General features: G+C 40.7%; 1 protein-coding gene across 1 annotated transcript in view; it reads left to right on the top strand.

The window, feature by feature from the left end:
• Positions 1–26,775, top strand: part of sgcz (sarcoglycan zeta) — a 132,800-nt gene that overhangs the window by 81,703 nt on the left and 24,322 nt on the right. The window contains exons 4-5 of the mRNA XM_029508208.1: positions 15,082–15,204; positions 15,984–16,056. Of these exons, the coding sequence (XP_029364068.1) occupies positions 15,082–15,204; positions 15,984–16,056 (196 nt within the window). The remainder of the gene's footprint in view (positions 1–15,081; positions 15,205–15,983; positions 16,057–26,775) is intronic.

The raw sequence follows: 26,775 nt of genomic DNA, 5'->3' as shown, positions 1-26,775 counted from the left end.
AGCTGCTGACTTCTTCTGTTTACTGCTGGTCGGACACCATACATGACAGGGGGATATGATTTCAAGCAAGAGAGCACTATACAGCATTGGAAGTTGTGATGCTATTTAATATAAAAAGGTGGAGACTATTTAAATAAGAATTTTAATGCAGCAGCTTAGTAATGAATCGTTATCATTAGTAATATTCAGAAACTCTCCAGTGTTTCCCCTACCATTATATGGGGGGGGGGGCGCCCGGCCCTCCCAATGGCACCTCCCGACCCCACTAGAAGGTCAAGATTCTTTAATATAATATAATTTTCTAAATAGCGCCAGACCACAACAGATGTCATTTAAAGTTAATTTTCCTATAGAGCATGTCTATAGCTACCTTGTGCGTTTATGAAACAACATAGTAATATGTTGTTTATTTTATTTACGTGAATGTCATGGATCACACACAGCAGAGTTCCGCATCGATGCGTGCACACAGGTGAGCAGACTCTCGCCAACGAGTGTCGAAAAATGTCACAAGAAAAGCAAAGCAAAATATCAGCATTTTTTAAACGCTCATAGGGCGATGATGGCAGCATTAGTCGCTCCTCTGGTAGTAGCAGCCAGAGAAGCTCTCCTGCTCCGAGTCCAAGCAGCGACCTGCAGCAAAAGTCTGCTCACCACCGCATGTCGGGCTTTGACCCTGCTTGGCTGTCAGAGGAGAAATATTCCCCCTGGCTGTACGAGACTGATATTGGTAAGTAATTAAAAAAGTAATTAAATACATACATTACATAAATAAAAGATAGATAGATAGATAGATAGATAGATAGATAAATTGTCATATATTGTTGTCATTAAAATATATTATGATAAAAGACTAATTTAACTATATATTGTAAATGAATGTAATAGGTTCACTCTAAATAATATCGCAATAAAGCTTATGTCTGTTTTTTTTTCAGACTTTGGCTTAAAGGCAGTGACTTAATTTTGTGCTTTGTTTTTAATATGATGGCTTGCAGTGTTGTTGTACTGGATTACATTAATATCTGTAGCAGTATCATATTATGGGCACTGGCAAGTTGTTTTTTTTTTGGGGGGGGGGGGTTGATTAACAACATTGCAAAAGCTACCATAATGTTTTAGTGTTTATACATCAAAAGGAATTATGCAGGTGTGAATAATAACCAACAATTTCTTCTTGTGGTTAACAGGACATCAGAAATGTGCAGATTGCTGCTGGGTGGGGGAAGTCAAACAAGAGCTCTGCTGCCTTTGGGCAATAAGGATGATTTTATGTCTGTTTATGAGCTTGAAATATTTATTACAAGGAACAGCACAATGGCCAACTTTACATCTGCACAAAATCTGCATCTTGGCAGTAACTGAGAAAAAAGCTGTGATATGACAATTCTTTGTTTCATTCATTCATCTTCAACGGCTTATCTGTTTAGAAGTCATGGGGGCTGCTGGAGCCAATCCCAGCTCACAGTGAGCGAGGGTGGGGCACACCGTGTACAGGTCACCAGTCTATCACAGGGCCAACAAACAGAGACCACCAACCGCTCACGCTCACACTCACACTCAAAACTTTGGACAATTTTGAGTTAACCCAAACATGATGACTGTAGACGGTGGGAGGAAAATGGAATACCCGGAGGAAACCCACGCAGGCACAGGGAGAGCATGTAAACTCTGCACAGAAGGGCCCCAGGCCAGGAATCAAACCCATGACCTTCTTGTTGTGAGGCAACAGCGCTAACCACTATGGTTTTGTGCCACACATCTTTTTTTTTCCAAAATTGTTCTTAAATTGAAAACTTAAATTGACAATCATTCAATGAAATGACACTTGGTCCAGTGGTGTGTGGGTATATTAGAGATCTCTCAATTGTGAATTCACCTTAAACTGTTCAGCAACAACAACATTCAGCACAACTGTGCTGGTTATAATGAATAAAAGTGTATTGTTCTGAAGTTTACAGCCAACAATAGTGCAAGTTAGCAAAATGATTCTTTGTTGGATGTGCTGATATTTTTTTGTTTGTTGTTTGAAATAAAGTTAGGAATAAATCAAAACTTAAAAAATCTGCCACAATGTCAGAACAATTACTCTGGTTTTGTTTGTAAAGTAAACATATATAATGTGTGTATTTTAAGTTTAAAAAGATAGCATGGGCAAGCACCCCTGTAGATCTGAATTCAATTTTTAACACAGCTACATCCCCTCAGGCATTTTACCCATGCTGCATTTTCATTTTAAACACCAGCATGATGCTTTTATTCAGGTAGACTTTCAGTTGTTTCAAATGGTGGAATATGTTTCTCTTCATAAACCTCAGTAAAGCAAGTTGCAGTGCATACAGGAGTAGAAGAAACATTCATGAAATGAAGTCAGACCTTGCATATTTTCTGCTAAAAGGTATTTAATTTGACCACCATACTGCCTGAAAGCAGGTGCTTTTGAGTTGAAAGTCAGACTTTATTGAAAATGTCAAAGGTCAATTAATAAAATGTCTCAGTTAAGCCTCACTAACTCATATTTAAATGCAAGATTATTATCGCCTGCAGCTTGTGTTCGCCATTGCTTCAGGATATCGATGTAATTATGCTCACAGATGCATGTAAGTCACTAGGAAGGCTTCAAGATCAGGCTCACCCAAGGTCACAAGCTCTTCAACCTTTAGCCCCCTCCAAAAAAAGACAAAAAAACACAAACATTTTCTTTTTGTTGAACAGGGTCTGGGATTTGCATGTAGCTTTCAGAGGCCAAATTAGGAGGCTGGATCTTAGTCAGGTTAGCTTTACCTTTAGTTTAGTGGGACTGTAAAACATTGGTTTCTTCTGGCAGCCTTTCAAGTGCACAACTGCAGCTCATGCCATATGTATCCATTTTGACACAGGCTACATTTGTTTCCTACGAGAACTACAGAGCTCAGACCTTCAACAAACTGGAGTATGGTATTTGCAAAGTATTCACATCAGTGAACACAACACCTGTGCTCCTACAAGCACAAGAAAAATATATTTTCTTGCTTTAGGGTAAGAGTGAATTATTCATGGACTTGAACCTGATATGACACAGTTTCAAGGTGAACACTGCAAAACCTTAAGCTACATGCAGCAGCACATATCGTCTGTACCTGAGTCTCCTGAATGCGCGTCGTCGATCATAATGTGCTGCCACAAATTCTCTGGGGCTCTGCCTTTGTTTTTTTGTTGGTTTAGGGTTAAATATCATATTGTCAACAGCGCAGTATATCTTTAACAGCTCCAGTGTCAACATTTAAGCCTTTATTTTGAGCCGATAGGATCGGTGTTTGATGCATCGTGCTTTTGCTTCTAGTAAGAATACCACTCAAAGATTTAGTTCACTTGCAGGAGTTGGTTTTTTCCAAATTAAACCGATTTTGTTTTGTTTCTTGTTTTTAATAAAACACTTATTTGACAAACTTAGGAAAGAAATGTCTCAAAACACTTAAACGAGTTGTCCTTGTTCTGGTCATCAGGATATGATGTTAACTTATGCAACTTACGCCAATGCAAGTTACTTAAAAATAATGAAAAAGCCAATGACTCAATTGAAATTGAATTCATTTGTACATTAAGTAAGTGGGCCTGTATTATCTTGGTAATGATCTTAGCACTGACCGTGCCATTGTTTGAATATGTTCATGCTTTCATCCATGGAAATATTTAGAGCTGCGTGGCATAGCAGCCGCCTGTCTTCTCATCTGCACTTCCACCATTTCATCTTCCTTCTATACACAGCCCTGACTCCAGAGATCAGGGTGATTAATGTAGGTGACAAACGACATTCATTTTTCTCTCCCTCTGTCTCTTTCTCTCCTCCCTTACAATATTAATGACTGTAATCAACTCTAAATAAATAATTTGTGTCCCTTGGTGCATGAATCTTACCCTCCCACCTGTAGCAAATTCAAAAGTTGGGTATAAAAGTGCTCCGCAATGCAGTTTCTTCCTCTCCCCAGTGTTTCTCTCTCCTCCTCCTGCTTATCGTTTTCCTCATTTATCTTTGTCTGTTTCCTTAAATGTGTCTGAGAAACACCTTGAAGAGAGTGAAGGAGCGCTGTGGCACAGGAGCTTGTCTCTGCCTTTGATTGGTAGAAACACTTCAAAAGATGTGGTGACCCTCTTGTTTCCTGCTGTTGCATCATGGTCATGTTGGATGCAGTTTATTTTCAGAGCATCCCAAAAAACAAGAAAACAATGCAGTTTTCTCTTTTGCGCCTTCTCCCCTTTTCTCTTTTTCTGTCTCCCTTTGATAAGTATTGTGCTGCATTTACAAAGATGCAGTGACTCAGTTTCAACAGCTTTCAAATAATTGAGAAGAGTTGACTCCTCAGATTAACCATAACTGAGTGTTTACGATGTTGCTGCAGGAGGAGTTTGTTCTGCGGCTCAGGTTTAGGCAAGGACTGTGTGTGTGTGTGTGTGTGCGTGTGCGTGTGCGTGTGCGTGCGCGTGTTTCTGTCTGTCCCCACGTACAAACATAACAGTGTAGCGTAATAGGAGCCAATCTGCAATGCAGGACAACAACTCTACAAACTAAACTTGAATTGACGCTTTTTGATATATATCTCATAAACGATCACACTCTCACGATAAAATGACATGAAAATGAATGAAATTCAAATAAAAATTACGTCAATGGACAGAGTTATGCACATAAAGGAGCATGTCTTCGTTTGAGATAATGTTATACTTGGTTGAGTAGCACTAGCATTCAATCAGATAAGACTAAAGTGCCAAAAAATGCCAGAAAGACACAGAGAGAGAACTGCATCCTGCCACTTCAAGTAATCGCTGATGTGGCTACAAAATCCCAAAGAAAGAGAAGCTTGATAAATACCAGCATTCGTGAAAGACAGTCATAAAGTAAGTACATTAGTGTGTCAGGGCTTTTACTTATATGTGTGTGTGCATTCATTTCCGTTTGTGTGGTTTGCTTGTACTGTGATGGTATAAGATGAGGTGTGTGTGTGTGTGTGTGTGTGTGGGGGAGGGGGGGGTTGGTGTCTTCTGCTGGTCATTTATTCCAAATGAAGTTGTGACGTGTGACAATGGATTAGGTGTAGTTACACAGAAAATAATAAAGGGTCTGTTCTTAATATTTCACATCAAATTTATCTTATCTTATATCTTGACTCACATACCCACATTTGGACAATTAATACAAATGTTAAAACTTGTTGAGAAAGAGTTGCTCCCGTACCCTAAAGGTTCAGGGTCCAAACCGAACCACCCAGGTATTTGCTCAGTGGACAAGACAAACATTTTACTGGACATTTGATTAAATATTTCCACATGTGCTGTGCAATGCATAAGGTGGTTTGCACAACTCCCCCTCCAGGAACATTTCCTCCTCGCAGAACACACAAAAGCACCCACTGGGCTTTTGAATATTCATTAAATTTGACATTCCAGACAGGAGGGGAACTGACAAGCATATCAGCCTGACTCACTCGACAGAATGCTCATCTTAATCCACTGATAAGCCGTGCCATGTTTGAATAACTAATCAGGAAGTTTAGAGAGTAAAATCCAGTCAAAGCCAAAATGAATTACATGACACAAAAATAAATATTTTGTGTTGTTGTACTGGGACTGTTTCTGCAGTTAAACTGTAGATATAAAACAAAAGGACATATTCCTACTGTATCCATGCCACTGACCAACACATCACCTTTGCTGTCAATCACTCTACCCCTGTTCATCACAGTAGCTGCATTAGTATTTCTTCTCTGCTCCTGAGAAAGCGAGTTCGACAAGTGTTTTTGTATGCAATGGTTGTTGATCACTTAACAAAATTGGAGGCCTAAAGCCAATACAATTTCATGGAGTGATTGCTGGTTGTGTTATGTCTGACCAAATTGGCAAAACGCTTTTTAAGATGTTTCTTTTCAAGGAGACAAACACCGAGTTGTTACTGCCTGAAGCCAGCGTTTGGTTTGGTGGATACAGTGTCAGGAAACATTTTGTAACTGTGCATCAAAGACAGCACTTCCAACTTATAATATATCTCCCACTCTCGCTTTATGTGTGTTTATGTGATATAGTCAACGTGCGGGCACACTAACTCATACTGCTGGATACTGTCTAACTGTTAACACATTTTGCCATCCCACTCTCAAAAGTCACAAACACACACACCACACACACTTGTGTGCACAGATTACTTAAAAAAGCAAACAAACTAACTAATAAAGGAAAAAAACAAACAAACAACAAAAAAAAAACACCCGGAATCCTCTTCATTTTACTTTTGGGAATGTAACTGCAGTGAAAATAGCTGGACATTGGGAATAGTAATCCATGGACATATAAAATGTATTCAGCACTGTCACTATTGTCCTGCAGCAAAGTGGCATAGTGGTTGGTACTGTTGCCCCACAATTAGAAGGTTCCCGGCTTTTCTTTGCAACCCTGATGACCTGTAAACGGATAAGCGGTAGAAGATGAATGAATTAATGATTTCTCAACAATGTTTGCAATGTTTACATCTTGCCCAGAGGATGCACACTTCCTGTACGTGAAGCATGTGAACGTTAGGTCCATATGTTGGTTGTATTAACCACTCACATCACTTGCTTGCAATTAACAGTGCAGGCTAGACAGTTTCTTTGGTACACGTTATTGACCATTTATTATGGGACAAACCCATTCACTGAAATCATGTATTCCTGTTTTACAAGGTAGATTTTGCAGATGCCTGAGGTCCCTCTAAACCTTTTGTCTAGACTGCCTAGCTGTTGAATGGTCCCAACCTCCTACTACCTACCTCTTACTCAGATTCTTAAAAGGTGAAAAGCAATTTAGTCAATGTCCAAATCCAGCCAAGCATTAAAATCAGCAATAGAAATCTTAAAAACAGCTATAAACACATTTAGCCAGCACAAGGACAATAAAGACTGAGCTATACAACCTCACATGTACCTTTAAAAGCCTTAATGCTACTTTCAACATATCGCCAAAATTTTGACAGAGTGATTTACTTTAGATAAAATGTGGTTCACTTTTTCTTCAACACTCACTCCAGTGACCTCTTAAGATCATGAGTGAGCGGGAAGGATAGTGAAATAGAACGGAAGGTGAGAGGGGGGTTATAATCACAGAGTAGACTGAAGATGGTTTTAATTAAAAATTCATCTTAACGTGTTTGAGAAAATCAACCATTCATGCAATGTTTATTTGTCTCAGCCTCAGTCTGCTTTGATCCTGTCCGCTCCTTTTGCAGTGTCATATCCTTTTAGTGTAACATTTAAAGCTTTGAATTAAAAATCTCGGATACCAAACCCATATAAATTTGTTATGGCCTCAATGCTTTAATGTGCAGTAGTAAAAAAAGTTAAATGGGTGCCATTTTAATGTCCTGTATTCATTAATTACTGAATACAAATGGGCAATCTCAGAATTCAATTGAGGGACATGTAAAGTTTGATAATTTGGTTACTGATGGAAATTAATCTGCAAGATCAAGAGAAGAACCTTTCTTACTGAAATAGAGTTAGCTGAGAGTTCTGATGAAGTAATGAGCAATTAAAATGCAATACTTGACCATCAATGGGCAGGCAAGAGTGGGGAACAGCGAGTTGACCGAGTTGGAAATGTCAGTGAGATGCTACACAGTTACCTACCCCAGGGGGCAGCACTGATTAGCACCGTTGCCCCACAAATAGAAGGTTGTGGGTTCGGTTCCGGGGCCTGGGGCCTTTCTGTGTGGGTTTCCTCTCACCATCCAAAGACATCATGTTTGGGTTAACTGGTAACTGTAAATTGTCCGTTGGTCCGAGTGTGAGTGTGAGTGGTTGTTGGTCTCTGTCTGTCTCTGTGTGTTGGCCCTGTGATGGACTGGGACTGTCCAGGGTGTACCCCGCCCTCGCCAAGTGTGAGCTGGGATTGGCTCCAGCACCCCCTGTGACCCGGAAACAGATAAGCGATAGAACATAAATGGATTAATGAATACGTACCCCAGGTGTGCAGTCGATGTGGCAGGCAGGCACTGATGCCTCACAAATAGAGTAATGTGAAGTACTAAAGACTGCCAGGAAGGTCAGTCTGTGAGTGAGCTGATGTCCTGTCCTTCATCATCAGTACCCCATTATAACCCACAACTCTGCTGACTGAGAGCAGACTATGCACCACATAAATGCTTCTAATGTGTATATTTATGTCCCTGCTGACACTTTGAACTCAGGAGAACAGCATTATTTTTCAGCATTAGTAATGCTATTAGGGTGCAAATCAGCCATAAGTTATGATTAATGACAGGTAGATAAAGAATGAAAAACAGACATCAGCAATGTCCGGGAAGGAGAAGGGGGACTTACTGTGGGGTTTCTCAGTCTATTTAATAATCTAAAACCTGCCAAAGAACAAATACTGCAGTTTTAGCTGATTTTGACTGTCAAATCATATGCTTACATGAAGGTTACACAGTATACATTGATTTCATTCTGGTCAGTTCTACAGTCCTTTTTTGAGTCCAATTGAGTTTGATTTAACTGAACCAAGCAGGTGTGAAAGACCTCTTAAGTTTCCCTCAATTTCTGCCATTTCTTCTTCTTCATAATAATAAACTGGAAGAAAAGCTTTGTAGTGCCCAGAAAGGTGACGACCTTTTTAGATCTGGAGTTGAAGTCCTTGTCCATGCGAGTGTGTGCGCAATCAAAGGACGGTTCGAACTCTGTGCCGCGGTCTCAGTGCATCAGTGTATGATGATGCTCGGTCTCATGGCTGCAGCATCAGCAGTGGTCCCACTCGGCCTGCTGCGTGTGTGGCCTCTCTGGAGATGGTTTATCAGTCAACACATAAACCCAGTAAAGGACCGTCACCGCAGGCTCGTGCTTATGCAGCAGTGCCGTCGGAGCCTAACAGCCTGGAAGGACCCGCTCTTGCTCTCAGCCGGCACACAGCTGGGCCCAGTGGCTCTCAGGATTGTCATAAAGACGTGTCCCTGTTGGGTGCGGTAAATGGGCCGTGGGGAACACAGGAGGAGTGCCACATAAACATGCTAGAGTTGGAAGCAGTCCGCTGAGCTCTTGCGTGTTTTGTGGACCGGATACTGGGTTGTCATGTGCTGATACAGCACTGATACGCTGTGCTGATACGATAGGGCGGAGTCCGTTCCTCAGCCCTGAACCAGGTCAGCGGCACCTGTGGGCGCACAAACACTTACTTTCCCTGTCAGCGGCTCACATTCAGGACCAGCTGAATTGGGGAGTGGATCTCCTATCGGGAGGCAATCCTCATCATGCAGAGTGGAGTCTGCAACCGCAGGTGATGAAGGAAATTTGGAATCAGTTCGGCCGGGCGTGCGCAGATCTGTTCACATCGCGGCTCGCAACTCACTGCCCGCTGTGGTTCTCCATCCATCCACGATGATCCACCGTTACACCATGATGCTCTGGCGCACCAGTGGCCAAGGGAAAGGCTGTATGCGTTTCCTCCCATTCCGCTGATCCAGCAGGTTCTGGACAAAGTGAGGGAATCCAGGTTGCAACCCATCCTAGTGGCACCGGATTGGCCGTCACAGATGTGGTTCACCATGTGCTATGGCGCAGGGGGCTCCATGGACGATTCTAAGGCGCATGGACCTTCTGACTTAGGCAGGAGGAGAAATTTTCCACCACCAAGGGGAAGCTGGTGGCTTGGTTCCTGAATGGGAGTGCCTGCTACGTGAGGGGTTGACTTTAGCAGTTGTTGAGATCATACAGAGTGCCAGACGTTCATCCATCCGCTCTCTGTATGCGTATAAATGGCAAGTCTTTACGTCCTGGTGTGCTGCGCGTAGGGAGGACCCGATTTACTGCGGTATAAGGGTTGTTTTGTGTTACCTTCAGAGCTTGCTAGACAAAGGCTTGTCCCCGTTCCTCCTTAAAGGCTTACTTGGTGGCAATTTCTGCCTGCCATGTTGACATCAATTTAAGATCAGTGGAGCACCACTCTTTAGTGTCTTGGTTCATGAAAGGCGCTCGCCGTTTGCATCTGCCTGTAAGATGTGTTTTTCCCAGGTGGGATTTGGTGACAGTGTTGGAAGGGATCTTGGGACCCCCATTTGAGCCTGTCGGCACAGTCGAGTTGAAGTACTTATCCCTGAAGACTGCATTATAATTTGCCCTGTCTACAACGAAGAGAGTCAGTGATTTGATTGTCTTGTCAGTACAGCAATCATGCATGACCTTTTCGCCACATGAGCGACGGGTTACGCTTTTGCCTAATCCCGCTTACCAGCCGAAGAATGTTGAGGCTAGTTTTAGATCTAGGGTTGTGGATCTATTAGCATTCTGCCCCCCTCCCTTTGCATCAGCGGAAGAAGAGGGCTTGCATAGACTGTGCCCGGTCCATATACTCCCTGCGTAATTCGAGAGGACAGCGCTGTGCGCGCGCTGTCCTGACCAACTATTTCTTTGTGATGGGTCCCAGGCTCCAGTTAGGGCGCTATCCAGAGAGCGTCTCGTTTGATAGTGGAAGCCACAACTGTAGCCTATTCCTATGTAGGGAAGGACCCTCCGGGGGGCCTGAGGGTTCATTCTACCCAGGGTGTTTCTACTTTGTGGGCGCTTTTGCGTGGGGTGTCTGTGGAGGACATGTGTGCGGCTGCTTCATGGTCAACTCGTGAGATATTATAGTCTCGATGTGGCCAATGCGTTCTTTGCGCATGTTGTTTTGTCCACAGCCAGACAATGATACATTTTGGCTTTGTATCATACCGTCATAGTCTATATAAGGGATAACTTATTGTACTTATTTCTCCTTGGGTCAGAAAGGATGCACATGGCGGTGTCCTTTTCTTGGCCAGCAAGGGTGGTGGTATGCATTGTAGCATGAGTAAGAACTCGAGTTTGAAATGAAGTAAAATGTTTGGGTTGTGCTACAACCCAGGTTTTATGTGTGAAGAATGAGAGTTCTTATTATTTCAGCCTTGCTGGCGCTCCTCAAGGGGCAGGCTGAATACTGTGGATGACAACAGCAGGTACTCGGGGAGTAATATAGACACGGGTGCGGGCTCAGGTGCGTCATAGCGCAAGAACCTATCACCTGTCTGTTCAGGCCAAGACGTGACTTGGGTGGTGGTAGAAGTTTATAAATAAAATTTTATTCAGCAGCACTGCTGATGACAGCTTGCTAGCATGAGTAAAAACTTTCTTCACTCGTAAAACCGGGGTTGTTTATGCTATAACCCAGGTTTTACAACCCCAACAATTTGTACTGTAAGGAAGCAACTATGACTTTTTTTTTTTAGTAACAAATGCCCTTTTTGCTTTGTCACTGCCAAAGACCGCTGTAACAGGCTGGTGTCTCTGTCACTCACTGGACTCCTTAACAAATGAATTGAGCAAGTAAATTGTGACTGAATCAGAAGAGGTCAGCTGAGCATCTATACACTATCTCAAATCAAATGGAATATTTGTGAAAGTGTTAATCAAGCCAATATTTAAATAAAGCACTTACATTAAATGACTCTTAATGGCTTGTGAAATTGACAGGACAAATCACTGACTCTGCAGGCTCAAAGTCATATCGATCAAAATCGTAAGCAGTTCAAACATGATATTTTCTTTTTTCGACATTGCCGTCCTCTAGAGCATCACTTCATTAATGGGACATTCTGAAAGTTTTATTAAGACGTTTAGATCCTGCTGAGGGAGGCACTCGCGACAGCAGAGAAGCTCCTGTCAGGGGGTGATTATTTAAATCAGTGCATCAGTTAATGTCTGCCTAACAAGAACTCCCGTTGTTCCTGGTGACAGCGGAGCTACAGTGGCATTTTTATCAGCAGATTAATTGACCAAAAACACTTAATTTACACAACATTTACATTAGCTACTACCTGTGGGTTGCTAATAAGATGTAGATCACATGCAGCAGTTTTTCCGGGACAAAATACCCCTCATGCAGCTGACAACCAAAAGTGTAGATTGTCCCCAGTGACAGTAGTATTAGGTCTGCTGCAGAGCCTTGACATTCCACATGTTTCAGGCTTTATACTTTTCTTTGTTGGTGATTTTAACAGGCGTTTAGAAAAAAATGTCAGAAGTGACAACTATTCTTTGAGCGTGAAACAATCTTCTTAAACTAACAACTTCTGACTCGACGTCCTGTATAGTTTTCTGCCAGAATTGGCCTAATGTGTTTCACCTGTGTCTGCACACATTGTGCTCCCCAGCCTTCCTGTGTCTTTCCAGTCCCTCGTGTAGTCGGACCGCTGCTTGTTTTTGACCAGTTTCTTTGCTCTGCCAAGTCTGCCTCCATCAGATTGCCTGCCTGTGTATGGGACCCCTCAGCTTTTCACTGCAGTGAGTTTTGATTTGTGAGTCCATCCGGTTTGTCTGATAGAAGTAAATCTGCGACAGAATGGCTTCAAAAGGAAAATCCTTTTGGAGTGGCCCAGGCAGAGCCCAGATCTTAACCCAATTGAGATGCTGAGGAATAAAATCAAGGGCGGTGCACCCACCAGGCTTCTGAAGAATATGTTGGAGCTGAGGCAATGATGTCGAGAAGAACAGATTTGATCCAATTCATAGAAAACTAAGTCATTCCGCAGGGTTCACATACTCAGAATACATGCGGTTTTCCTCTGTTTTCCCTCAGACTTCATGAAGCACGTCCAAGATCTTACTGTCATTGCCTCCCATTTCCTTCTTTTTCAGAATCTCTTGCGCCCTGCTGAGAGGACAATATAATTTTCTGTGAATTAAAGACACAAATCTTTGAAAATATGCTGACCTGCTGCTCTTCTGGAGAGCTGCACTATGAACTGTTATGGTCCAAAAGCTGAACAGCCCGAGAAAACTAACGAAATGTCTGACACAGCAACCAGCACAGCATATTTCCAATTCAAACTAGCTTCACTTCTCCTTCATCTCGTCTTCTCAAACTGAAAGTCTCATCTTCTTCTCTTTCACTGGTTTCTCTCCATCCTGCTGCCAACTATCTTGCGCACGCACACTACATAGAACGACAGTAATGCACAAAAATCTCAATTGGTTTTTCTCACAGTTGGTGAAAAAGGCATAAGGAGGGAGGAACTGATATGATAAAGGTAAAGTCAGAGGAAAAGAGGTAGCTTTTTCCAAGGGAGATGGCTGCTAATAAATTTTGATGGGGTTGGACAGGGTACCCTGGGTTTCTAACTGGCATTCGTGATAGCCTGGGAACCCTGACACTGAAGGGAGGGGAGGGGAGGGGATGAGTGGGAGACAGATAGACCTTTCTTTTGCCTCAGCAGGTTTGGAGAAGTGGTACATCACTGTCTAAATCACAAAATGAAAGTAACATGGATGAACAACAGGCAAACTGCCATCACAGCCACGGCGCTTAATTTGGCAACTCGGTCAGTAGATTTATTTAACTTTCCAGACTTTCCTGCCAACCTCCACTTGACAGACCACCAGCAGCAAATCTACTGAGGTTTGCTGACTTTTGGATCAATGTCAGTATTTTGCCTCTGGCAAAGTATTCTGCAATGGGATGGCAATGTTGCTGTAGTTTTGCTGTACAAAAAGCTTACAGTTACTGCCAGCTGCTTTTGGAATACTCCCTTCCCCTTTGTAGTAACCAATTTCCATTATTCCAAATAAGCATTTTTGATTATCTATTGCAGACTACATGAAAGAAAGTTCCATACTGAGGATGTAGCCAAACACTGGCCAAACTCCAAATGGACACTGAGGATAGGGGATATAGATCTAGTATTATAGTTACAGAGAAAAAGTACCTTTTAGGAAGTGTAATTCCCACAGTACTCTGAGTTCTCTTTCTATGGCAAAGCGGAAGTTGCATGCAGCACATTACTGGAGTCAGGCAGGCAGATAGGGATTAGATTTGTGTAGTTTTCTGCTATCGGATGTTTTTGGTCCCAAGACATGTCACAGAGAGATAGAGGCAAATTCTTAAATAGGATGAAAAAAAAAATCTATTCCAGTCCATCCTCCGTTCTGTTATCACTTTGTGGCACTAATGCAGCGTTTCCTGCTTGTCTCCAAAAAGCACTCCTTTCCCTGTGAATATAAACCATCTGAGCATTAATGGGTTGGCCACAGTAAGATGCTCTTCCTGCACGTAAATACTCTGAAGAGGACATTTCTTGACAATTTGGTTTGACTAAAAAAAGATGAGTGATTTTTCTGTATGGAGAATAGACAAGCTCGAAGCACCTTTACTATGATGACAGTGATATCCTTTTCACTTTCCGCCCACATTGTTTCCTATGTCTGTTTTTTGGTTCTTATAACATGAATTCTTCACATTGCTCACAATGAATGAAATGAAAATATGATTGCTGGTGTTACAAGGGAATTTCTACTGGCAACCAAAACGTAACCTTCTCAATATGCTTTCAGAATAAGTACCTTCATGTGATGTAGAAACTGTGCCAAGTTCAAAATAATGTCTTTGACATATTCTTTACTTGCTTCGGCAAACTCTGTATGCCTCTTCAAAGGATATTTTTGTTTTGTCTTGAAGGCAAAAAGCAGAAAGGAGAATATAATTTAATAGTTCACCTCCAAGGTTTTCCAATGCTTTTTGTTTATTTTATATTGGCTTTTCCAAGTACTATTAGTTAATATAAAATGAACTTGCAGAAAGCAGTTTTAAAGGGTTGTTTTACCCAAAACATAAAAAAAAAACATTTACAAAGTTGATCAACATCGCTTCCACAGACCATCCCTGCCTCACTAATCGAGAGAACATTGACTACATTTTCCAAATTACTTTCTTCAGTAGGAGGTAGATCCACCAAGAAATGTTGGGGCTTTGCTTGTTCTATTATTAACCAGTCTAAGTGGAACATGACACTACAGACGAAATTTCTTATTTCGCATGCTCCTGTTGATTATATGATATTTGGACCATACTAGAGTACTAATAGATTATAGGAAAGTAAAAACCTCCCAATATCTCCTCTGATAATGCAGTAATATTAGCCAAGCCAAGTTGCTAGGGGGGACTGGGAAATTACAGACCCTTTGTGTAAGGAGCTTTAGATAGAAATATCAAACAAATGGTACACTTTATATTTGTGTTGTGTTTGGATTTTAACCCCCTGCTGCTCTCTCTCTGTCTCTCCTGTTTACTCAGGTTCAGAGATGGTGGAGGCTCAGTGTCAGAGGTTTGAGGTGAGGAGTGCAGATGGAGAGACAGTTTTGTTCTCTGCAGATGAAGAGGAGATCAGCATCGGTACTGAGAAACTCAGAGTCACAGGTATGAGTGCGAACCAAGAGTACACCACAAGCTCTATAAATCAATGTGCATTTTTTCATATACATATACTGTATAATATATTTCTCACTATTAAGGTCACAGTTATGACAAGAAAGAGTTGTTATTTCTGTGATTAATGCAGTGCAGATGCAGCAGTTGACAATCACTGGACTCATTTCTGTAACAAGGTTACTTCAGGACAAAAAAAAAAAAAAACAGAGCTTACATTACATCCACACAATATGAGCTGTTAAATAGAGTGCTTTTGATAAGTGCGGCCAAACAAGACTTGGGTCAGCAAGCAGAGCAGATTTTTGCTGAAGTGAGAAAGAGGCTAGGACAGCAAAGACACACTGAGGAAAACAGACAGGAGAAGGAAAAAGTTTGAGAAAAGCCAGCGGGGCATAATTGCAGAAAATTAAGCAATTTTAGTGAAATGGAAAAAAAAAATGAGATAGAAAAGTAGTCCTTTGGTTCAGTACAATCTGTATTATTTCAGTTTCATTTGCTCAATTTTCTGTCACATAATGAAAATGAGAGAAGTAAGCAGAAATGCATTTTGAAATGTAGTATTGAACACACAAAACATGCACTTACGTACACGTGCTTCCATTAAACGCATTTATTGCTACCAGAAATTTAGCTGCGACTGAATATATATGATATACTGTAAGGAACATCCTGTGTCACACATTTTGAGTGCCTGCAAGATTAGACATATGATGCAATATTGTACAGGCTTCCAAACAAAAGTTGTGCATAATCTACTTTTCCTCCAGGGAACGAAGGCGTGGTGTTCAGCCATTCTGTAGAGACATCACATGTAAGGGCAGAACCCTTCCAGGATCTTAAGTAAGTAGTCTAAATCACACGCCAAATATGCGTATGTGAATGTATGTATCTGTGTTAAACGAGCAGCCTGGGACGCTGATTCACTTGTCTGGGTAGAATATTTATGTGGTGTATGTTTTCATGAATAATTACAAAGAAAGTGACACAAGAAATAACAATTTAGGGGACAGTGTGTTCTGTAAAAACTAGCTGGATTAGCTGAGAAGCAGGTCCTGTGGTAGAGTCTCATTTTGAATCGGTGAACAACAGCAGGAGGTGCACTGGTGATTGGCAGTCCTGTGGGCATCGCAAAAAAAAACAAAACAAAAACCCTCCAGACGACATACAAACATCAAGTGGAGTCCTTCACTGGTAGATGCATTTTAATTCATGTGATGTGGGGCAGGTGAGCTGTGTTTATCCTTGTCATTTTTGAAAAATAGTTTATTGCCCTTGTTGGCTTTAACGTGAATTCACAAAGTCAGAGTAGGTTGTTTTAAACTGTATAAGTCAAAGAGCAAATATTCTGTGTTGGATACAGTTTTCTATGACAGTGAGGAACAGTATGCTGGTGATCACAGGCAGCTCCTCCATGTTTGTGCAAAGCTCAAACTGATCAAATGTTTCCTCCAAAAACAGCAGCTCAAACAGCTGGTGTCCTTGGCACTGCAGTAACTTCTGTCAGCTGTATATGTGTGTGTGTGTGTTCATGCCCTCTTCTGCAGTGTGTTTTTGGTGTCTTTTAAGGGCATATGAACTTCCTTAATTACTAATGTCTTGGCCTCATTTGGATATTGTCAGATAGGATTACGCTGAAGTGGCCTTTGGCAGAGAAGGAAAACAAACTAAAAGGGAGGAAAAGGAAAGAGGAGGGGGTGGAGAGAGAAATGTTAACAGGCGTGGTGAGAACCAGCATGCACTGCAAGTTGCGTACACATAGAAAATAGAAAAGAATGAGACTAAATAAAAGGCACAAGGAAAAAAAGATTTGAGATGATATACTAAAAAGGTCAGCTGGAAGGGGAAAAAGGGACGAGCTTAGAGATAATGAAGAGGACAATCACAAGATAGAAGGAAAAAAAAGATGGAGGGCAGAGTTGGGTGACAAAGGGAAAAAGTATGAGGAGGGGATTGCAGGTAGTGTATAGAATAGATTAAATCGATCTGGCTTCTGCTGTGACATTGAGTCATAGCAGCCGAAGGTAATGAGATACCGCAAAAATATGAATTCATTCAGGGCGTGTAACAGTCCCAACCTGTTGTGGAAAACACAGAAGTATAAAACATAAAAGCAAGGTGCAGGAGCAGCAGGTAACCAACCGGCTTTAGGAAGAAGCAATGAATTGGTTGAGACAATGTTTGGGTAGGCTGATGACACCACGAGACATGCCAGCCTTTATGAATTTCTCACAGTGGGGAATTGTTAAAACAGCACTGATTGCCTGCTACTCTTCTCAAGTGTTTAACACCCTTATTTAATCATGCATGTAATCAGTTTGCGACAGAATCGGCAGCAGTCCCGTGAATGCATTCATCTTTAAAACGTTCACAGACAACTTAATAGAACCCTTGATGAAGCTAATACTCTTTTCATTTAATCGAGGTTAATAATTTGCCCACTTAAGGTAAATGTTAGCTCATTCAAATGGTTTTTTTGACTTTACTTTGGCGATGCCGAAATGAGACCTGCGTCCTTCAATCCATGTCTTTCCTTAAGTTAGTGTGCAATAAAACCTTGTTCTGTATGTATTGTGTACAGAGGGTATGAAAACTAAGAGGCGGATCTTGATCCTTGGTTGGACAAAAATTTTCTCTCATTTCCCAGCATTCCCTTTCACCGATTATGCTATTATTCCAATACCCTTTCCCTTTTGAGACATTTTTCAGATGTAATATAGGATTCGGGAACAGAGAGAAATTGAAATGACTTGACACACAGATATGTACGCAGACAGACAAAGCAATTGTTGAAAGCAGAGCTAAATGGGTAGCAGAGGAAATAGGTGCCTGTGCATGCTGATGGATCAAAGGGGAAGTGCAGTGGGCGGCGTTTTGAGGACTGGGTAAACTAGAAGGAGTTAGATAAGTTAAAGGAAGCAAAGAAGTGATGTGTGGGGTTATATGGGGATGAATAGATACGGAGAGGAGGAGGAGCGGGAACACTGGGTCACTGGACAGGTCAGTGCAGATAAGAAAGTCGGTGACATATGTGGTGACGAGCCAAAGTGGAGAAAGGAGAGACTCCAGTGATATTATAAACACAGCAAATCCTACTGTTGGCTCACTGTTTGTTTTCATCGTGTTTTACCAGTTCAACACCAAATATGGAATCACATGAAATAAGTTAGGGAGCTCTCTACGGCATCACTAACCACATGTTAATGAAAAGCACACAAAACTAAAACCGATAAAAAGGCGATTAAATGGTTCAAATGCTTCTCCCCCTCTGTTGTTAGTCATTAGCTGTTAAATGACGTCGAAAGAAACAGACTGAAGTGTACTCATTACTGAGGCTTTTCTTAGGTTCATTCATAAGATGAATAGATATTTCATATTAGTCAGAGGTTGTCTCAAGAGGAGGAAAGTCCAGATTCTGTTCTCTTTCAAGATCTGAATCAGTGCTTTTCTCATCTCTCTGCTTTCCAGTTTGCATGTTCCAAATACCTGTCCATATCTCTGCCCTTTTTCCTGTCTTGTTATGAAAAGTAGAGCATTTTGCAATGAAGGTAAATGGGACATGTAATGAGTGGATTGAAGTCCATTTAAAGCTAATGATCTATCTTACAGTTTAACGATGAGGAAGGGTGGGAAGGAAGGAAACAAAGATGGATGCAAACACGTGATATTGTGCAGGTTCCTGTCAAGACAGACTTACTGCCTTTGCAACACCATCAGATGAATGCATCTTTCCTGTCTTTTCTATTCTACTATTACAAGTATTGGTTTGTCTTTAATGTGGCACCAGTGTATGCATAAAAGAGAATTAACATTGCAACAGCCTGGAAAGAGTAGATGAAAGATTTAAGTAGATGCCTAACATTAAGTTATATTTAAGCCAACACGGATCTGATGGCTAGTTGAATGTGGTGAATGAGCAGTTAACAAGCAAAAGAATCAAATAATTATAGTGCTGATTTCCTCAAGAATAGAAAAAGTGCACTGCCACAAAACCCATCAACAAACATGTATTTGTGGTTGCATCTTCTCTTTTTCCTCTAGATGAGTTAAAGAAACTATAGGTCTACAGGTCATGTAATGTGCTGATTTATTTATTTTAAATGCTGTGAGAATGTTATCTTGCCAATCATGGTAGATGCCACTGCAGCTGAAGTTTAAAACACATGAATGTACACCGCACAGTGATAAAACTGCGTTACCCTAGTAGCACAGAAACAAAACACTGAGAAACTCGCTTTCCAGAAAACACTCCAGGACGCTATGCCATGCATTTCCAAATCCTCTGGTGTGATCGCTGTAAGCCTTGCTCACTCTATTCTGATTTTTTTTTTTTTTTTTTTTGTGTCAAACTGCTTTTCCACTTTAAAGTGTACAGAAAGTGGCCGGGAGGCAGACAAAAAGCAGTCGCTTAAGAAAAATTGCTGTAGCTGGCACCTTTTTAAGCAGCACAGTTCAACATTTTAGAGATGCATTCATGACAGTGACTGACTAAATAACACAAAAAAAGAAACAGGGACTGACAACAACAACAGCAGAAGCAGCAGCAGCACACAGACTGAAAATAGATGAACTTGCTATAGAAAGTTGGTAGTGGATGTTTGTGTTGTGGGCGTTTCTAAACCTCTAAAAGGTGTAGCTGCTACAGAATACTGATGGTAACAGTGAGTCGCTGCTTTTCATGATCAACTCAGCATGTGGTGAGTGTAGCCCCTCAATTACAAAAACAACAAGCTTGTGCATCCAACCTTCGATAGATGAGAAATGTTTCCATGTGCAACAATAGCAAGATTTACTGGGCACTTAAAGGGCAGAAATGTTTACTTTCATGAAGAAACAGCAGAAAAACCACGGAGGGGCGTGCCGAAGGCTTTCCAGACTCAAATACACTCTATAATAGTTAGTGTTCATCTGGGAGAGGACTGAAGTGCTCCTGTTAGTCTGTCCAAAATAACCATGGTGACAGGATCTTTCAATGCAATGTCGGTCTGAATGTGGGCGTAGTCAAAACCAACACTCAGTCCTAAGTGACATCAGTCATGGCCACAACCATCACTGCACATCACGACTGCTGCATTCTGAGCAAATCAAAGACAAACTATAAATACGCCTCCAAACATGTTATCTTTACGGCTTCATTGTGAGCTTTCGTAATAGCCAATGTAGCCATCGTAACGAATGGTTTTAACTTCAGCTTGTTTTCAAAATTTAATTTCTGTTGAATCTCGTTTTCTCTTTCCTAGAAGATTTGCCTTTTCCTGATGCAACTCAAAAAAAACATGCACAAAAAATTTATTCACCTAAAGATTGGTAGTGTCAAAAATTAATCATGGACATGCTTTTCATAACTGTTGGGCCATTTCTCCCCACCTCTTCCTTTTCAATTATTTCACTTTCTTATTTTCACTTTAATTTTCCTGCAATCTTTTGCTCCGTTCCTATAAAAAATCTCAAGGTCTGTCTTTGTTTGCAGCTGCTGTTGTTATCGTTGCTGTCGGAGTGCACAACACATTTTATCCACATTTCCTGAGAAGAGAGAAAGGGTTAGTAGAAAATTGTCAAATTGAAAACACTCAAGAAGGAAGGGAACAACTTGAATGTGAGTGTTCAAAAAACAAATATACAAGTCTTGAAATCACTCAGTGAACACTGACAGCAGACTGCCAAAGGCATAAACAGGGAAAAAGGTAAAGGCGATTTGATGGTGTTGTAATTGTCATACTTGTAATTTAAATCCTATTTCTTAGTGCAAATCTCTAAGCTTCCGTTTTTTTTTGTGTGTGTGTGTGTGTCCATCTTTGGTGATTTAGCACAGCATTTCTCACAGCTCACTTGTCCATCAAGCAGCGACGCTAATGACATCCAGATTAATTTGAGGTGACGAATTGGACGCTTTAAGTGTTAGTTTTCCTTATACAGTACGTCTAGTAAGGCTCACACTGGGAAAATCCCAGTATATTACAATATATAAAAATCCCCTCATCGCATTGTATGCTTTCGATAGAAGAAGTTCAGAAAGAGGAAAAGGTCAAATAGAAGACAGAGTCCAGCTTATCTGTCTAGCCCTTTAGCATAGCTACTGGCTCAGAGAGGCTTCACAGAATGATGTTAAATTATTTCTACATACTTAACTGCTATCTAACTTCAAAAGAATAAAAGATAGAATATCACAAAGTGGGCTTTAAAAGGAAACTGATGGAAGAGAAAGGATGATTCTTTGATTTATTTTTTTTACTACATTAGGTACACAGTACACAGTAATGCACATAAGGAAGCATCTGGATGAAGTCTGTCAATCAGCAATTTACTGCAAAGTTGGAGCAGTCTTGCAGAGAAACATCACCATGCTGATGCCAGCAGACATTGGGCTTTCTCAGGCTTCTACATTCATCTGATGTTCGAGTCTGCAGCAAAAAGAAAGAAGCTGCTGCACAGTCAATGTCTCCATTTCTATCCACTCTTTCATCCTCTTATCCCTCCCTCTATACCTTCAACTCCTCTATCCAAGTCCTGGGGTCATGAGAAGGCTCCCTGGAGAGCGTTAGCTCAAACACAGCCAAGGGCATCAGGGAAGGATTTGTGCTCTCTGCCCCCTTCCCCTATTCCTTGCTCTATTTCCATGTATCTATCTAAGATGGATACGACTACAGAGCCCCATCAGATCAGGGGCATGGGAAAGGATTTTATTTCGAAAGGGCAACAGGAGTACTGTAAGTTAACTATGAATAAGTAGGATTGGGGCAGAAACTTCCTGAGGTGTGTATATATATATATATATATAACAGTTTTTTACATAGGGAAGCTAAGTGCACATATGGTTTTCTAATTTTTAATCACACATTGATATTAGGGGTGTTAGAAAAGGAAAATCTCAGGTAAAAGGAATTTCCACCATGACTCTGTTTCATACTTGACTTACCTCAACCAATTTTGTTTCAGCAGCCGTTCTGATTCATGGTGGCTGCTTTGAGGATAGAGACAGCTAGAGATTTTACAGCATATTACTCGTACAAGACAAAGGAGGGAGTTAATGTGATGTATCTAGTGAAACCAGGAAAGGTTAAGTGCACACTGGTGTCCTCAGCAATTTTTGATTCTCAGGAAATATGCTGCCATTTTTACTTACTTGTACACAAAAAAGTTTCGAGGATCTGAACTTGCAAAGATTTCTTGGTATGGAGGTATAATAATATGCATATTAGCGGAATTTTACAGCTTATTTTCTTGGTATTTCATCATTAATAGCTTGTTTTAGTTCCAAATAATAGCAAAATTGAAGAATTGGTCATTACCTTGCCTGTCTCCACTTGTAATTGATGCACTACAGGTCCCAAAAGGTTGAAAGCCATTAGATGAACCCCTGTCACTGGCTGGGGAAAGCCTTAGCACGGTGAGATCTGCCACAACCACTCAGCCATGCCAAAGGGGAAAATGTGCAGAATAAGCTTTTAACTCAGCTGATTTAGAGCAATAAGACTAAGACTGGAAAGGTCTTTAACCCTCCACTCCCTCAGGGAGTTTGTATTCATGAGGATGAGATCTTTTTCTTTGGGTAATTTTTTTTTTTTTTTTTTCCATAGAGTTTTTTTTAATCACCATATATGGTCAATAACCCACACATTAAGGATTACATCCTTATAGAGAACTTCATGTTCTCTGGCTTTAGGTCCATCTCTCTCTTTCTACCCAAATGAAAACAAATCCCATTATGAGGTAAATCTCTGAAAGTGGCTTCGGCAGAAGCAGTTAGTCTTCTTCCTAGTGGTTTTCAATCCTGGGTTGCTCATTATTGTTAGTGGGCAAAGAAATGCTCTTATTTGCTTGAACCTGGTGTCTCCGGTGTACCATAGCACCTGACTGAAACGAAAAAAAAAATTATAGTAAATCTCTGAACGCGCAGAGAGGGAGAGATCTATTGCTTTTAACAAAATTGAGGGCATCCCTCTCTGCCCTCAATTCTACCTAAAAGACTAGACCTAAAAGACTGACCTTTATGGATGAAGGGAACTGTGTTCTTACGTTTCCTTTGTTTCATTAAAGACCTCAATCCTCCAGTTTATTCTTCGTCCTAACCTGTGTAGTAAATTATACATCTGTGATTTTCCAAATCGGGTTTGGGACCAGCCATTATCCATGTTTCTCTGTGGTAGGTCCCTGAATGACACGACTACTAATATCACTTAATGGCTCTTGGTCCTTAGGGAGCTTCCAATTTAACCCAATTACAGAGTGTAAAATTTTACGAGTCCTTGAAGTAGAGAATGGGGAAATGATTCACCCCATGGCCTTCATTTTACTTCTCGCCTCACCCACACATCCAACGCTTCAATCAGCTCTGAAGATTCCAAACAGCTAAAGTTAATGTTGAGGTTGGAAAATACATGAAGTTCATCTTTCATATTTTTATGAAAAATATTTAGTTGTTTGGCATTTCTGCCGAAACAGAAACAAAAGAGCTGATACTATCAGTAATGAATTGTGATTATAATTCTGAACATGGCACGCTCGTTATATTGAGTATGTAAATGGCTGAAAGTCAGAGGTTTAACAACCAGCCCAAAGTGTCTTGAACTTTAACATCAGGGAAGCACAGTTCACATTTACGTTTTAATTGAGGTTATAATCCTCAAAGTGGAAACAACAATGTGAGGTGAATTAGGCCCCCTACCCACACTTACTTTGAATGAGTCTCAGAGCAGAGTTGATCCAGCCAGGTTTTCATGTGAGCAGCCAGATGGAGAAGCGTGGTGTGGGATCGCAAAAGCGCACTGCCTAATTAGCTCCAAAAACTCAGAAGTGAGCCCGCCCCTAGCTGTTTTTTGATTAAAAAGTTGGGTTTGTGTCAAATTAATTGGAAATCATTAAAATTTAGAAAGAGTCACATTCTGTTTGAACTGTGCCTTTGGGGAAAATCCTCTCTGCAAACTACAATTCCCCTTAAAGAATAGCATGATGGTTTTTTTTATTTTATTTTTTTTTTGTGTTTAGGGTCAACTTGATACTTGGATCAATTCTAAGATTGGCAGGGGAAAAAAAGTGATACTGTTAGATGAATTCAAATATTTTCAATATCTTGCACTACAGCTTGTAGATCAAAAACCTCATACCACTACAACCACTCCAATTTTCCTTTTACCGCAATTATTGGCCTTATCTGAAGCCCAGTGTTGGGTTAAAGGACAAACTCTTCCATGAATTCAGCTTATGTAGCATTTTGACACTTTTTTGTAAAACATTGGTGACGTCCCCAATCAGGTGGACCAGAACCAAACTGGGATTGGTTTTTGGATACTTTTAGTAAAGCCCTTTTCATTGCTACAAGGACAATCAGCTGTGCCTGCCCTGTTCTGTTTTGTCTCTTATTGATTAGACACAGCAAAAATCATTAAGAACAAAGAGAGAGAGAGTGAAGGCAAGCCAACTCGACTATGGGAACAGTCCATAAGATATCTGAATTTCTTTGTGGCTTTGCATATCTGTTAGACTGTCATGGTCTGCAAATTGATGCAATACTTTTTTCCGCAGACGTTGACATTTGTTAATGAGGGTCCAAAGATTGAGGGATAGTCAGAGGCAATAATGATGTGACTTTAAGGGATATCTCAGTCAAATTGCTTTTCTCCTGATTCTCGTCGATTGCAGCAAAGGATCTCAATCTAATTTATATTTTACTATTTAATACAGCTGTGCAGAGCATAATTGGGATACAAGTTAATAAATCCAATCCAGCTGACTTTTTAAAACTTTTCATAGGGCGTTTATGACATTTCATGGACAAAACAGATTGTCCCTCTCAAAGCACAAATAAAGAGGACTGAAAATCTTTCTCTCAGCAAATTTTTTTTCTTAAATTTTTTTCTCTTCACAAAAAATGACTAGTTTTGGCCCATTCTAGTGTCGAACATCACAAAGCAAAGGTTGTCTAGTAGCAGCTTGTTTGTGTACTCAAAGATGAAGCTTCATATCTCTAACAGTAGACAGATCCGGTTTTATGTCACTCTCGGTGTTCGTGTTAAGTTACCAGGTTTAAAGGGAATCTTTGAGTGTGCTCCACACAATAGTTGGCAGACTTTTTTTTTTTTTTTTTTAATCTACTACTAATGTGAAATTTTTCACTGTTTGCTATGAAGCGGATGGTAACATGGTACTGTGATAACGGCTCCCACAGGTCATTTCTCCCATTTGATATGATTTCTTGTTTTCCGAATTGGTTCATCAAGCTTTGGAGTTGCACATCAGTGAGCTGAATACATTGTTGTGTGTGTCTGTTTGCCTATGCTGATTGTTGTTTGTCTTTGTTAGCTATTGTTTATCAGCTGTTGTTCAGCAGTGAATGCTGTCATGCACATCTTGAGGGGGAATATGTGAAAAACGACAGTAAATATTCAACAGTCTTACCACATTGCCACACATCTGTTGCTTGCAACTTTAAGTGTGTTTGTGTGTCTTCGTGAGAGAGAGGGAGTGCATTGTGTATATTCTGTGTACGGGTTGCAAAGATAGACGGCTGTTAATATCAGATTTTGCGACAGAGCCAAATGTTCTACTGTGGATAAAGACTATTACAAATGGCTACAGGCTGTATTGGCTAGACACTGGAATCACAGCAGATAAATAACATTAGAAATCGCTGAACACACATACACACAAACACACGCTCCTAATCCAAACACAGCAACAAGCATCTGTATTATGTTGCAGACCATTGTGAGAAAATCTGACTTCATGGTGGGAATTCAAGGCAAGGGACTAAAAATAAACACCAGAATGAGCAAGAAAACACAATGACAAAGACCAGCCTTGGGATTTGTATTTGCTAAACGCACCATCACTCTGGTATCTACATTTGAAAACGTATTCCTTCTGACTGCTTAAATTGGTAGAACCGAAATTTCAATATGTTTCACAATTTGATCTTGATTTAAAAAAAAATGTATTGTCTTCCCTGATATTAAGTCGAAGTATGTTTGATTTGTGTCATTTTCATCCATACGACCACATGTACCTCACACAAAAGGACAGAAGGACGCAGGAAGTCTTTGAAGTACAGACCTAACTTCACTGTGGTGGAAAAAAAAAAACAAACTAATCTGACACGTTGGGGACACACCTGTACACAACGACCAGCATTTTTTCATTTATCTTTTTATTCTTAATGCTGGGATGTATATAAGCTAACAATGTTTTTCAATGACTTATAAAACATTCGAAATTTTTCTGAAAGTGGATTTTGGAAAGAACTGAAAGAGTGAAAGATATGGCCGGATGGAGAGGAATGAAAACAAAACAAAACATTTAAATTAGGAAAATGAAGTGCACTTTAATAGCAGGATTTCTTCTTATACATTTTCAACTGAGAGACAGACAAAGACAGACAGACATAGAGAGAGAGAGAATGCGATTGTCGCCAAGATGAGGGACAGGCTGGAGGAATGAGAGGAAAAGCGTTTGGAAGACTGCAGGAGGGCGGGGCAATGAAGCTGAGAAAGAGGGTAAAGTAAAGAGTTTATCTTCTGATTGTGTTTGCCTCTGCTTAGGCTTTCTTCCTCCCTTTCAAAACCTCTC

This window comes from Echeneis naucrates, chromosome 1, assembly GCF_900963305.1.
Source record: "Echeneis naucrates chromosome 1, fEcheNa1.1, whole genome shotgun sequence".
Taxonomy (NCBI): Eukaryota; Metazoa; Chordata; class Actinopteri; order Carangiformes; family Echeneidae; genus Echeneis; species Echeneis naucrates.
Note: the sequence above shows the minus strand (reverse complement) of the source record. Positions and strands in the feature narration are given on the sequence as shown.